The 15,271-nt window shown below is 37.8% G+C and overlaps 1 protein-coding gene and 1 long non-coding RNA gene across 3 annotated transcripts; one reads left to right on the forward strand and one right to left on the reverse strand.

Annotated features, from left to right (window-relative positions):
• Window positions 1-385: 385 nt before the first annotated feature.
• Window positions 386-8,487, reverse strand: LOC111328965 (potassium channel, subfamily K, member 16). 2 transcript variants are annotated; one of them, XM_022933522.2, is made up of 3 exons: window positions 7,744-8,472; window positions 5,008-6,002; window positions 386-2,173 (listed from the first exon to the last, which is right to left on the reverse strand). In XM_022933522.2, exons 1-3 carry the CDS (start codon window positions 8,057-8,059, stop codon window positions 1,853-1,855), a joined length of 1,632 nt encoding a protein of 543 aa, XP_022789257.2. In that variant the 5' UTR covers window positions 8,060-8,472; the 3' UTR covers window positions 386-1,852. The 2 variants fall into 2 exon arrangements, with proteins under 2 accessions (XP_022789257.2, XP_088610486.1); XM_088754360.1 differs by lacking the exon at window positions 386-2,173 and adding an exon at window positions 2,207-2,801 and having other exon boundaries at window positions 7,744-8,487.
• Window positions 8,488-11,365: 2,878 nt separating this feature from the next.
• On the forward strand, window positions 11,366-14,368 carry LOC111328955 (uncharacterized). The gene is made up of 2 exons (XR_002694661.2): window positions 11,366-11,517; window positions 12,216-14,368. It is a non-coding gene; the product is annotated as an uncharacterized LOC111328955 (long non-coding RNA).
• The last annotated feature ends 903 nt before the right edge of the window (window positions 14,369-15,271 follow it).

Genomic DNA, 15,271 nt, shown 5'->3' on the forward strand with positions numbered 1-15,271 from the left:
AAACAATGTTTCCTCGTTTAGCCACTGGAGCAGCAAAACATTTTGTTTGTTTCGCGCTAATTTAGCCGCCCCGGGAAACATAACAGGAAACAGTGTTTCCTCAACAAAGTTTCCTAGTTTAGCCAGACCCTTAGATCGAATGGCAAATCCTGGTTATTCCTCCTACTACATTATTCATTTGGAGTTGAAAAGACAAATACGTTACTATGTTCTCGTGGTTTCGTTGAAAACCAATGATCAAACTCTATACCCATATTTGAGCTAAAACAGCTCCTAAAATGGCATGTAACTATGCAGCCTACACGGGACGGGGAGTACCTTCCTCCCTCTCCATCTTGGTTTAGCGTACTTTATGCGCATGCCCAGCGCGAAAAAGAAGGCGGAATGCGATTGGTTGGATTTTATTTACGAAAGTATCTCCTTTTCTCTATTTACAGCTGAATAATCAACTCCTTTCAGTTCGTAATTAAGTTATTGATATTTGTTTTTCCGTATTTTTTAATTAGACTAATACATCTTTTTTTTTTTGGTAATTTCATATTTAATTAGTATTGTTCAGAATTCTTTCAATTTGGTAACTATATTTACAAATAATATTAACATTTAATTACAACAAAATCTATTACAAATTGGTTTTTTTTTTTCAGGTTAATTCCGCAAGCCATTTCGTAGAACACTAGAATGCATATTCTTTGGTAATGAGAAGTAGTCGATAAAAATAATATTACAAAACCTTCCTGGGTATTTCATTGACTTACTGAAAAATTTCTGCGCAAGACTGCGGGATCTGCTAATTGCTGAGTAGAAAAGAGCTTTGAATACAAGTTTACCGCAGGAAACCAGTCCTTGGGGAGAATAAAACCCCATTTTTTATCTTTCCTACTTTCGATCGTCTTTCGGTAAGAGGGGGGGGGGGAGGGCCGGGGAGGGCGGTAGGAAAGAGTTTTCACGTGAAGCATGAGTAAGCCCAAAATTAAAACGGCCTGAATTTTACAGAAGGCAAGGTAAGGTGAGATTTGAAGTTTTCCCTTTTAATTAAATTCGTGATGCGTGCAGAACGCTTTTGGAAAAAGAACAAATGACGCGTTAATTTTCCTAATGGTCGCGGTCGTGGGTTGCGTGAAACGGTGTCAGGACCCGCCCACCCCCCTCCCCCCCCCCCCCTTACCTCCATGCTATCCCACCCACTTTGGTTGGCAGCGAGTCATGCTCTTCTCGAGTCACGCAATTTCTAACTGCTGTATGGAGGAAGAAAAAGTCAGTTTCCATTGGCACTGCTCCTCGTCCCTCAAAACACCGCCTTAACAGTTCGATGCATCGTCAATACAGTCTAGTTTGAAATTGGGTCAACCAAACAAAATGTTTGCATTTCTTTTTCAGAACGTGAAAGAAACGTAGAAGAAAATATCTGCAAAATTGTAATACGGGAGATTTCTTCCTTGCTGCAAGTCCTAACTCAAAACCTGAAAAAGCTCTAAAACGAGCCCCCGAACAAATTTTCTTCTTCAATACTTTGGTCCATTGATACCTATGCTCTCTATCAGGTGGCTCTTCAAAGCGTGAATATTTTTTCCTGCTGGGCAGCGAGGATGTCTTATATCGCCTCAGTAATGGAAATCCTGCAGTTTATCTTTGCACGGTCGAGGCTCGAAAGCAAACTGCTATGGTCGACTGGCCACGCCATTGAGGCAAGAGAGACTTGGTGGAGTTGCATTCATGCGTCCAGCACGTAATTCGCTCCTCTAACTCCGAAAGGCTGATCTTTTGTGGGTGTTAGCCACCCACGTGATCATGTCGCCGACTTCATCTGCGAATGATTTGCTTGTTTTATCCTGACACATTTACTTCCTTGCTACCTATTTGTAGGCGCGGGCTGTTTCATTTCAAGCGTTTTGTTTTCTGAGAAAGAATTTGTCCCTTCCAACGCATGGTTCACGAATCCATTCGAAATTGCCGAATTTTTGTCTAAGACTTCTACGGGAGGAAGTTCATTGTTTATCAAGTGCTCGCCATTGGAAGGCGTGCCTTTATGAATAAATGAAAGTTTCTGTTCATTTATCTCTAAAGTAGGCTCCCCTCGCACATGAGAATGTTCCTCTTGCTCCACCGACACTGGCGAGGGGGCTGGAGACGATCGAGGGCTTGGATTGGGTGTCATCTGCGCTTGCACAACCTATGTGAAATAGAAAACGCAGTTTAATATTGTAGCGATTAGAAATCAGAACTGTTTACACAGGCATTCTAAACCGCAATTTATAGCCACTTTGAACTCGCTACAGTGCACAAAATAGGAAAACTTTCGTTGGTAAAGTAGTCAAGGCTGATGAAGTTAATTGCGGGGAACATGATAGAAAAGGGACCGCAATGTGTCTATTTTTTTTTCAGCCGAATTAGATCACACTGCTGAAGACAAATGTTTTGTCTGGAACTTTTCACACAGAAAATCTAAACATAACATGTCCGACCTCATATTTCTGTCAGTACTTTTTATATTAATTTACACCCAGCAGTCAAATTCGAGGCGGGAGATCTTAATTGTTGATTAATTCTGTCAGTCAGGCACACCGAATGTGGTTATGGTTTGGATATATCATAATTCGCTGCAAAATGCGTCATAAAATGGCAGCTTGGATAGAAAAGTAATTCAATTATTTGCCTCTGGCTCGGGCAATATGGGTAACCATACCCCACGTAAAGACATTAAACTTTGATTACGATTACGATTACGATTCCTTGCTACTGAACTTTTGAAATGAAACAGAGACTGCTGTTCATCGCTTAGAGGGTTTTGCCTTCGGAATCTAAGTAAAAGGGAGAGATGTGTTAGAAATGGCCCTTGTAGCTTCTATAGAACTAAAAAATCATTATTAGAATATTCGGACGTTAACAACCATGTACTCGCCGCTGTATTTGTACCCGGTCATTCTTCGAGGATCTCTGCTGGAATCATTCATCGATATTTATTTTTCATGATAAATCATTTGCAAGACAATGGTTGGCGACACAATTTTTCTACATAATGTTTGGCAGATTTCAGAAACCAGCAAGAACTTTGCACGGAGACATGACAATCCAATAGAATGATATTATTGCTAATTTGAGTCACAAGAAAACTTGTGTGAACATTGCCCAAAATTAAATTTGAAAACTGGTTTGAATTTGAAATTTCAATCGTATATTTGTCCCTGTGAGATTACAAGGGATATAATTATGTCAAGAACAAATTTTTAGGAAAAATAACAATTCTAAAAAGTCTTGAAAGATGTCCCGAAAAAGTGGTGCAGATTAGGTATTAATATGAATTTTTATTCGGGGGCAGCTCCAAAATATCACCCAAGCTTAACACCTTCAGTTTTACGACTGTGTCCTAACTTTGAAAAACGATAAAGGTGTCAAATCTTGAAAGTCATCAGCACATTTTGGGTTTGTTGGCAAAACTAAGAATTTTGCAAATTACTAAGTCTCGACTAAATTTACCGCGTCAAATTACCGAAAAAAAAAAAAAAAAACCGCAAAGTTATAAAGCGTAAATGAGGTGCTAAGACGTTCATTTACATTAAACCTCGATTCTCTTCTACAGACTCTTGCCATCACTAAATGAGATCAGGTCCTAAAAGAAAATCCTATACATCACGCATGCTTACAATACTTAGTGTCGCTGAGTAATATTAGAACGAGTGAGTTTTCAGGTGGCCGACGGAGTCAAACTATCGGGTATAGGGTCTGGTAGAGTCCATTAAAAGCGACGGAAAATTTTGTCGGGCGTTGTAAAAAATTTAGAGCCATATCTTAAGAGAAAGATTGAAACATTAGTGGAAGGCAGGGGTGTATAGACGGCAAATATCATTAGGAATTGACAACACAGTTCGTTTAAACGACTACAGCTGTCAAAAGAACACTTCGCGGCAACTGAAACAACCAAGCTTATTCAAGAAATACTTTTGACCACATTTCGGGTCTAAGCAACCTGTTTTTTGTCTAAAAACGAATCGTATTTCCCTCTCGCTGCGAGATATCATGATGCCAACTTTTACTAATGAAATTTTTGGAGCGCCAAACAAAAATAGAAAAATAAATGTATATTTAGCTTTTGCTTTTTTAATTTTTTTTTTCCATCCAGAGCAATTATTATATAGTTTAATTTGCGGCTGTCCGACAAATGTTCGCTATAGCAAGGTGCTCTCACAAACAGTGGTCGTAAATGCTTTGTATTCACAACCTTTGATATTTGTCTACTATCATAAAAAAAATTTTAAATATTATCATTTATAAATGAATTTTGATATTTTTTTATTAGAAACAAACTTGGGTGCTGCAATTGCAAAGGCGGGAACATTGTTTTGAAGCACCAACAAAAGAAACTTATTCTTTTGTCAAACTTTAGGGCGTCGTATTGAATATTGTTGTGGATCTATTTTATTTTAATTTCGGTGCACTGCGAACATAAGAACAAGCTAAATTACAGGTGCTTCCATTGAAAAAGTGACATCTTTATATTTTATTCTGAAGCGTCTTTGTTTTGTAAAAACTCTTTTTGACATCGAAGATATCTCACATCCTTTTAAAGTCAAACAGGAATTGAAGTTCGTTTTATTGCGACCGCATCAAATTTTCCGGGTTTTTATATTTGGCGGACTCCTTGACAAAAAAAAGACGTATGTCTCAAAATTAAGAGTCAGGAGCAACTGTAACGGTAACTCTGGTTTTAGAGTCGAATTTATAGTGCTATATTTCACATTTACATGAGCATCATTCAGCAAAACAAAGGAAAACTGCGAAGGTCACAGATAGTTTAATAAAGCCTATCCATCAAAATTAAGATCGGAGGTTCATAGATGGTTCGCTTCTCTCGTTCTTTCAGACAGTCCAACTTCAATGAAAATTAAACAAACAAACGAAAATTATACAGGAGTAACAGAACTAAAACCAGATATTCTTGTAGATTTGACTTCTGATTTGATATCAGCCTTTGAAGCGATATAATTACTCATAAAATAAAACACTTACTAGTTCATTTCTGCTGCCTCTTTTTTCTGTGAAAGTATTTCTTCTCGAATTTACAATATCAGGAGCGACTTCCCTTTCAATTTCGTCGTGGCTGTCGCTTCTGTTTTCGGAAGACAAAGTAGAATCCTTCCTCGGTCCTTGTTCGGTTAACACTCTCTCGGATTCGACGGGAACAACTTTATTATTAAACAACAATTTAGGTCTGGTACAGTTTTCGGGGGATCCTTCGTTTTTCGAAATTTCCTCAGCTCGTTCAGTATTTTTAGTTAAATGAAGAATTGGCGTCGGGCCTTGAAAGTCCATATTGTCAGCAGATCGGCTACGATCTAAAACTGAACCAGCTTCAGGCATCCCCGCTTTCATCACAGACTGTGAGTTTATTTTCGGATGGATTCTATCTATTTTGGGCCTTACGCCATCACCGGGGCCTGCTGGACCCATTCCTAGTTTCCGTAAAGCTTTCGAATTCAAATTTCCAACTCTTAACGTTTCAAAAGGATCTGGCATAGCAATAAGTTTAGTTTTTTCTTCGATAACTCCACTAATTGAAACAATAACACCAGACATCACAGCCAGTCCCACGACCATATAGATGAGGTTAAGGAACTCCAACACAACATTGGTCGCCTTGTCATCTATCGCATCGTTACGATTCCCCGTCACAAAATCACCAAATCCAATGGTGGATAAAGTAACGAAGCAAAAATAAACCGAGTCTTCATACGACCATCCTTCGATTGCTTGAAATCCAAAAGCTGGGAAAATTATTATGACCAGAAGTAAAACAAAAGCTATAATGGCAGTCTTGATTTCCAGTTTATCTGATTCTCGGTTATACACCTTTCTTTCGAATCCTTTTATAATCGAAGAAATTTCCTCAGAAATCCGGTTTCCCACAGAGCGTAGGGTCAGACCCGTTAAGGGAATCCCAACTAATGCGTAAAAGATACAAAACCAACGACCCAAAGATGAAGTAGGAACTAGATGCCCGTAACCTGATGGAGAGAAAAAATGCAGAACAGTCAACGCTTAGCCACAGAAAGGTGTACAACTCAATCAGGGTTTATGTTCGAAAGCATACTAATGGAGTTAAGTGGAATAATAATAATAATATTAATAAGAATGATAATACTAATAAAGCTATAAAGTCACTTGTATGATTTGCTATGATCTCTTTGTATTTCACACTCAAAAAAAGAAAAAACCCTCGCGAAATATGGTGCTCAAACCTTCCATACAAGCGTCTCATGTCACATGTTCTCTTATCGCGCGTCTGGGAAACTGTCATTGCCTAAACTACGTTAAGCCCCAACAAATATTTGTATGAGAGCGACATATCAGTTAAATACAGATCCATTTTAAATCCAACGAAGTTGTTATTAATTTGTTCGGGCTATCAACGCGCTAAAGTTGTGATTGTAATTGTCGAGAGTTCACTCAGTGATTCAAACGAACTGACCACAGTTGAAGTTTGTAAATATATTCTTCCGCCAGTCAGTCTCGTGTCCTATACTGCCAGTTTCACTTGATATCCAAGCCCATTATTTTAAACTAGACGCCTAAACATTGCCGTAGTTGATTACTACACATTAGCATTCGAGCTAAGAAATACTTAACCCCCAGATATGTTGTTTATCTAAAGCATTTTAACGCTTTGTTGCGGCAAATGACCGCATTGCGTTTTGCGGCTAGATTTTGCGAGGCGGGCCGAATGAAAACAAAGGTATCGAAAACAAACTGTGCTAGCTCGATAAAGTGATCATTTTCGTTCCTTACAACGTCATGAGGATTGTTAATTTAGAAGTGTAAAATCGTGAGTGGCTTTGGCCGTTTTTCTAGCAAGAGTAATGTTTAAGGTTTGAATAGTAAGGACAATTCTATGCCCTTCAGGCTCGCGTCTTTACAAATGCTTTTGTAATACTCCCGATAAAATTGGCTTGCGTAATGGCTTATGATATTACTTACCTACAAGATTAATGGAGGAGAAATGACTGAACCGAAAACAAAGTTCTGATAGACACAGAATTATGAAAGAGTGTTCCACATCGTAGCAACGCTTAGAAGATTTATCGCTTTCTTCGCACTCTATTATAGAAGGAAACTAGCGGATAAAGTAGCGAATATATCCCTTCTGTAAAAATTCTCAGAGGTTTTTGCTTGGGCACCCAATTAAAGCATGTTGTTATTAAATATCTGGGTTGAAAAAAGAAAATATTGGTTATATACATGGGAGAGTGAGTTTCCTCTTTTATTTGGCTGATTATTTTACACTGTTATAAATTTCCTCGAGTGCTGCTGTATGCGTTTTCCTCGCCACATTTAAAGCCTTGAAAATTTAAATATTAAACAATCATTGGACACAGCTGCTTCAGATGAGACGAAGCCAAAATTGACCGAATCTGTAATGTCTAAGCATCACTATGACTTCTTTGAATATATGCGAAACTCTATCGATAACAACTACGATCTGCCCTCTGAATAAAACACATCGGCGATCCAAGATCGACCTTAGACAATGGCGCAAAGATAAATAACGATTTTGGCTAGCTACTGTAATAGGTCGCTCTTAAAAAGCTTTCATTTCATGCGCGCTGTTAGCTGTTGCTAGGGCCAATAGTGTGTGAGTCGTATCGCGCGGATTTCAAGCAAGCGAAAAATTAGGCCTCACTCCGCGCAAAATCTATTCTACAGTTTCTCTAATCGCCTGCAGTTAGGTGCTTTTGAATTTTAACTTACCAATAGTAGTAACTACATTTCCAGCGAAGACAAATGCATTCATAAAATGCCACTGATCTTCTTGAGGAAAATCTCCCTTCTTCAAGTCGAATCCCAATGTTATAGCTTCCTTTAGTTTCTTAAGGAACTCGTTCATCTCATTCTCGCTAATATTGTGCTTGGTAAGAAAATCGCGCTTGAAGACATTAAATTTGTCTCGTACTTTCTTCTCTTGGCGAGTTTCGATCTCATGAAAAATTGCTGCTCCAACGAGAAGGTAGACGAGAAATAACACAATCCGTATAATCAGCTTCTTTGTGTTTTGACTTAATGCCATAATTAAGCCGGAGTAACATAGGGAAAAGAAGTTGAGGAAAGCATATGAACTTCAGCGGGATTTCACATCGTCGGAAGGTCTTCGGGATCCGCTAGAAGCATGGCCGATCGTCGCGAAGGCAAGAAAAACACGTTACAATAATATGTTTCGCCGCCGCTAGATTATTCGCTGTTTGGTTGGTAGGCTTGACAATATGGCTTGCATCGAAGACGTTACTACCTTCAACACCTGTTTAAGGAGCATGCGCAGTTAAATCCTCTACAGCGGCAAGCCTTCATTAAAGTTGGATCACTAATTATTGTGAGTTGGATGGAAAACCGTTGATTGAAAAGCTCTCCTGCGAGCTGCAGTGAGGACTTTCATTTATAAGCCATTCTTTCAAAGAGTCTCATTTGGCTTTCCTTTTCAGAACATACGCGCGAAGGAAATTTATCCGAAAAATTCCCGGCACACGTTTGAGATAAAATTTCCCCCTCGTGTTGTCGCAAAATGAAAGCTGGTGTGACGTCATTTTTATTTTGTTGTGAATATTGCATTGACGATAGAGCTTTTCCGGTATAGCGTTTTTCCTCTCAGCTCTGAGCTCACAGACAGCCTGTAACCGATTAGAACATCGTCAGAGCTTTTGGTTGAAAATTTCGCGTTTTGTGTCACGAAGTCTCAACTATATAATGCTAAATGCGAAAAATTCAATGTATTGTGGGAAAGAGAAACCTGTCAATTTTATCTAGAGAAACTCCGAATGGTTCTTTCCTTTGAACCATGATATATGTTTAAAACGGTCGTAACAAATTTGAACCCATTCAAGCGTACACTCAGTGTAGGCAGAACTGTACGTCGATCGATAAATAACCCGAAAAAACATTCACCTATACGTTTTGCGTGTTCTTGCTAATGAAAACTCGAGAGTTTTTTAACTTAACTGATATCAGGCAGATCGAAGTGTTTTATACGTGTTTATTAGATGAAAGTACCAAAGACTACTGTTTAAATCATATGGTGAAGAATTTCCAAAAGGTTAAATGGATCCTCAGCTACAATAGCAAAGAAAAAAATCTTTGCATAATTTATGGTCTTCTTGTAATTTTCAAGCCGACTGTTTTGGCCCGCTTCGCCAAAATTCTATAGGGTAACAAAGGGTGTGTGCATTTTCCTTACACGAGACGGCGCCACGCATTTGTATTCAAATCGAAAGCATGCCGAGAGGAACTTATTTCTCCTAATCAAGATAACCCAGTGTCTTGCCATTACTCGGGCCGTGATCATTAAAACCAGCTAAAAAAAAAAGTGTGGAAGGTTCGAACGCGAATCACCTCATTGTTCGTTCGTGTTGTCTATGTTCGCAACAATAACATTTATACGTTTCCATGACAATCGCGGGAAAACGATGCCAATTTTTTCTATTGAATAATAGCAGGAAACACATACATGTTAAATTGATCTGACAAAAACTTATTACCAGTTGCGGCGAATTCAAGATGCAAATCGCATTTTTAGTTTTCTCGTGTTCTGACATTGAGTCTTCTGGCGTGGTGTTTTAAAACGTAAATGCCACACTATATTCAATAACAGGGAGATTTTATTGAACAGATTACCAGATATCTACTCCTATCCCAGGAAACCAGACCATTACGAGGGAGTTTCTCTACTTTAATTTTTTGTGAGTCAGTTGCACTAATTTGAATTTAAAATCTACAATTTTATGTTTTCCTGAGCAATTCTTAGCTATGAGTCAATAAATATATGTGACGTGTGTTAATTGTAATGGATGTTTTATCATTCGATATGGCTTATGTCATATCGGTCTTCATTATCTTATATAGTGTCCCAGGCATTCTTAGGAACGTTATAGAAAAAGTTGGAAAAAAATTTCAAGTGCTTAAAAGCAATAAAATGGCAGCTTTTTTATATCTAAAATAAAAACATTTCCTGAAACTTGTGGCAGCATTGTGGCAAAATTGTGGCAAAATTGTGGCAATTGGAAACATTATGCCCCACGCAAAAAAATTGACAAGTTTGGCGTCATGGTATCAAAAAAACTTCGGTTTTGACGACACAAGTGACCCCTTGCGCCAAGGAAAAAGCACGCTACTTGTTAAATTTATATTTTAATTTGAAAAGCGGGCATACAGAGCAGACTAGAGTGGTAACATTATCAATTATTAAATGTTTTTTGCCTCTACGACCAACAGCTAGGATGAAAAACAAGGGTATTCCATCCGTCTTCTTTCTTTTTGAAATTACCAAATTTATTTAGAAAAAAAAACTACGAGGAAACATGGCTATATGTATAACTTTTAGAGGTAATCAAAATTCCTCAGTTTTTGTATTTTTCCACTGTTTCATTATATTTGCCGGTGCCGGAAAATCAGACACGGAAAGTTTTTCAACTGTTTAATGATATTATGATCGATCAAAAAATATCCTGTAGCTTCGGGTACTACGTTTCCGTGAAAACAGACAAAATTTCTTCAGCGAAGCAACCGGCTGACAGTTTTCCCAAAAAGAGATATCTTGAAATACAGGTGTCCCCCACCGCCCATTGAGATGTAAATATAAAGAATATGAATGTGCATGCATGTTTAGATTTACTACCTCCACAATTGTCACCCCCTGCGGACATGCGCAATAATACCACTTCGTCTCCTCCGTGGGGGTGCAAGCCACCAGTAGCACGGTGGGGGGTTTCCCAGGGGAAACCTCTGAGGGGATGCTCCGGGGGAAATTCATTTGAACAACAGAGGAATCAACCCCTTTTTTGATTCGATAGAAATTTAGGCATTGCGGTTCGACCCACGATAAAGATCGATTTGATATTCTTTAGCCATAGAAAGGACTGTTATTTTATTATCTTAACATTGTTAGTGTTTGTATCGAAATTCTGTGTCGCTTACAAGTGAGATGGCATGCTCTCTACGAGGGGGAAAAACGTCAGGCGGAGAAGGAACCCAGAGAGGCATTCCCCGATGTGCACGTAGAACGAGATGAAGAAAGACTTGTAATTTCCTCAGTCCCAGCCCCCTTCTCCCCCGTCGTGGTTTTAACCGATCTCTTCTCTGAGTTACATTGGTAGATAATTATGATCAATTACACCATTAACTTCTATTAATCGCGACAACTTGTCACTGTTGAGTAACTATAAACTATTTCATGCACTAAACTTGTTCTCTAGATATAAAAGAAACATCATTAGGCAAAACTAAGCGGCCCTTTTCGCTAAAAATATGCTACTTATCGGCAGCTGTAGACAAAAATTTTGTTTTTTTTGTTCGATCATATTCTATTGTCATGCATAACGTTCATAAAGAAAGTCGTTGCACGTTCCCCATTTATGTCTCACGTTCATTGCTTAAATTTCCGTATTGTAGCGTAAAACGAATATCAATTACAGTTTGGTTAAATGATTCCGTGAGACATACGCGCGCAATACTGAAAGAATAACTCAAGTCGTATTTTTGGTAAGCATAAATTAATATCTTTCTTTCGTACTGAAAATTAAGCTTTAATGTTACGTTTTATAAAAGGTATTTCAGAACTTAATTAGATGCTTTAAAAGCCCAAGGGTTTAAAAGGTGAAATGATCAAGTTATGCTGTTGCCACAGAATACACATTAGGGACTTTAAGTAGTCAGGACGGCAACGCCACGGAAGACGTCGATTAAAAAATGAGTTTCTACTTTTAGTTAGAATTTCGAAAATGGCTGCATGTGTTTACCGTCTCATAGGGCGCCAGACCTCAAACTCAACATAACCCATAAAAGTAGCATTGAGTTCCAAATGTAAATTAAAATAACTTGCCGCCGCGGTTTAGCTTCACAAACGACGCAAATTTTGATGATTTCACGTTGTTGTTTTGCAAAGGACGGCTAAGAAATGTACAAAGTTTGAAAACGCACGTGCTGGGCTATTGTTCTGCCAATTAGATCTATTGTTTTTCCACGTTCTCGTTGCCGTAGCCGTCGTGGTTTGCTTAAAGTCCCTAATAGTCGACAATTGAAGTGTCCAGACGCTTTCTGTCACAGCGAAAGAAAAGAAGAAAAAAAATATTAAAGTGAGACAGTAGTTACGCCAATATGAGAGCTGTCTCAATCTTTATTTCGTTAACAAAGCAACAAGTTACTAATGTACCCTTTTCGTTTCACTTTTGTTCTCCAAGTAAAACCTGGAAAGATGTCTTAAAAGCTTCGCCTTGTCGGACGAGACATAAGTAAAGCCGAAACAGCTGCACAGGGAGACCGACTTCATTGTTTATTTCCTCGTTGCTTTTAAATGGGGTAAAGAGAATGGGCAGTCAGCATCAATAATGCCTTTGAGCGAATTTTCTGGTTGCATCTGACACATGACAGAGACTATTGTTGTTATTTTAAAAGATGTCAACCCAGATGCTGTATTTGTCATGACTGCAAAAACTTTTGATGAGGTTTTTCCTCTGACGTCATGAATATAAACATTCACGTTCCAGAGTAGTAATGACGTAAACTTGTCATTGGACGAATTTAGTATACCCGATCTAATTCTTCAAAGTGTCGAAAAAACTAAGTCATCGCTAAGGTGAGGGCGTAGATGAATTTTTGCTATTTTTTTAGGTAGCCCACATTGAAAATTTAAAAATAAAACGGGAGGGGAATGGCCCAGTAGTGTGAGCACTCGCCTCCCACCGCTGGCCTGGGTTCGATTCCCAGACTTGGCGTCACATATAGGATGAGTTTGCTGTTGGTTCCCGTTCTCATTCCGAGGGTTTCTCCCCGGGTTCTCCAGTTTTTCTCCCTCCACAAAAACCAAAATTATAAATTCCAATTAGACCTGGAAACAGAGGACAAAGTTAAATTTTCACTATTAGTAATAGAACTATTACTATTATTATAAAACTGAACGGCCAGTATTTCGGCACACGCATGAAAGTTAAATTTATTTATTATTACTAACAATGATTATCATTATCATTTTTATTATTATCGTCATTATGATTATTATTGAATGCGATACGAAAGCAATTTTGAATATATTAGTCACTTCTTCCTACAGGAAAAAAATTGTCTTTGAGGAGAAACTTAATTTTCTTCACTTGCAGCAGACAAAAAGGAAAAAAAAACGAAATAAAAGATGCCTTTTAAAAGTTCGAGAATCTCACTCACTGATTCGAGACTAAGAATCATATGTTTCTTTAAATTGGAATTAAAAATTACATTCAGATCCAAGGCTTCGCGCTTAAAATAGAGGGATTGGACATATTTTTGAAATTAGCTTGAAATAATAAAAAACAATAAGACAATATTGCCTCGAATGAAATAATATAAAGTTGATCGATAAATCAATAAAAAAAACTACTAATACATAACATGTCACTCTTCCCAACATTGTGTTTGTCATTATAAAATATTCAAAATCCCAGAAATGTTTCCCAGCTGAGCAATTACAACTCACCCACGACTCGCCACCTATTAATTAATATGTTAATACATTTCTATTATTTGATAAGGTGGGATATTCTTCTTTTTAATCCCTAGCTCTTTTAGCGAGTCTAATTTCTAAATCAAAGGTAAAGATGGAGACGGCTGCATAGATCAATCTATGATCTGTTTTACCTTAATCTTCAATCTTTTTCTCGAAAATTTTAGTTATCATCGGTATGTTAATGACTAAAAGCTCGGTGACACAGTTGGCGATTTTCGTAGATCGTCATAAACGGGTAGATTAAATTTTGCATCGACAGCGATTATATATGTTGGCATTCGCCTGGTGTATTTGTTCCCCCGATTTTCTATTCACCGAAGCTGAGAACGCTGTTAAAACTTCTAGTTGCTTAGTGCTAGCCTATAAGCTTAACCTAAGCCAAGTAACTCATTGGAACATGTGCAAGTGAAACATATAGGAGGAGGTGATTGTTATTATATTATTTTTAATATTATTATTGTTAGTATTATTATCATTATCAATATCTTCGTTATAACTGTCTTTAGATCTATGATTATGGGATTAATATTCATGAACAGGGAAGTTATTACTTCTTATACTAAACACGGTAGAACCCTTAAGCAACAACGAAATTTAATGAATCTAATCTGAAAGTCAAAGACACAATTGGAAAAGCTGTTCCAACCCATCTATCTGTACGCGGTATGAACAGCACTTACAGTCTTACAATCAACCTTACGCCGAGAAAATATGGAGTCCGAGAAGTTATTTCCAACACATGTCCTTCCCGCTTGCTCATAAATTTTTGAAACTAATTTTAGTGCGTAATCTTTTTTCTTTGTGTTGTACGTATAATTATCACGAGTTCCATTTGATTAAATACTTAAGATGTTACTTGCATTGTTTTAAATCATTTCGTTTGCGATCCCTTGCAAAATATCTATATTTGGTTATTGACAAAAGACACACATACACAAATTCATGAGAAAAAAATAGATTTTTAACCCTCTGAAAGTCAATTATACCTATTAGTGGAAATACTCTTTTTGGACAACAGCGATCGATGAATTCGTCTGAGAGAGATGACAGGTCTCAGTATTTTAAATCAGTTTTCTTTGTCGGGGTTCCAATCAATTAACGGCAGAAAATGATTTTCCCAAAATCCAATTCTTCTGCGGGTAGGCTCACTTAGAATCTTTTAACGTGTTTTGTAATATGGTGGAGGAACGTTCAAATACCAGTACGATAATCTCTTTAAATCCGAAAGCTTCAAGTCGCCCAATTAAGATCAAAAATGGATTTAACAAAATTTGTTAATGGATTTCAACGTACCCGTAGTATTCGACTTAAAATGATACCGTAAAACTTAGCAAATAGGAGACAAGTGAGCAATTTGTCCCGTGGAATCATTTCGGTTGATAGAAGAGAGATTGCGAATACTCTCTTAACAGTAAAGGTCATCTATGGTTTTCTTTTATTTCCGAGGCTGTTCCAAGCTCAAACGTTTTGTGAAGCTTTTTCGGAAGTCTTTTAAGTCCTTATAATTGTCCGAGAACGCAAGAAGGCGTTCTCGAGAGCCAGGGGAAACGTTGGGACTTCACTAATGAGAGCGATGGATATAAGCCGGGAAAATTTGTCCTACGGGACCATAATTTGATTCCCACAAATGAATGTGGTTAATTCTCAGTAGAGAGGTTTCCCCAGCGAAAGTAAAGGTGCAAAATTCTTATACCCATTGTCTTAATCTGACTGTTTTTGTAGATCAGTTATTGTTCTTTTTGTCACATCCGATCTTTG

This window comes from Stylophora pistillata, chromosome 3 (assembly GCF_964205215.1).
Source record: "Stylophora pistillata chromosome 3, jaStyPist1.2, whole genome shotgun sequence".
NCBI lineage: Eukaryota > Metazoa > Cnidaria > Anthozoa > Scleractinia > Pocilloporidae > Stylophora > Stylophora pistillata.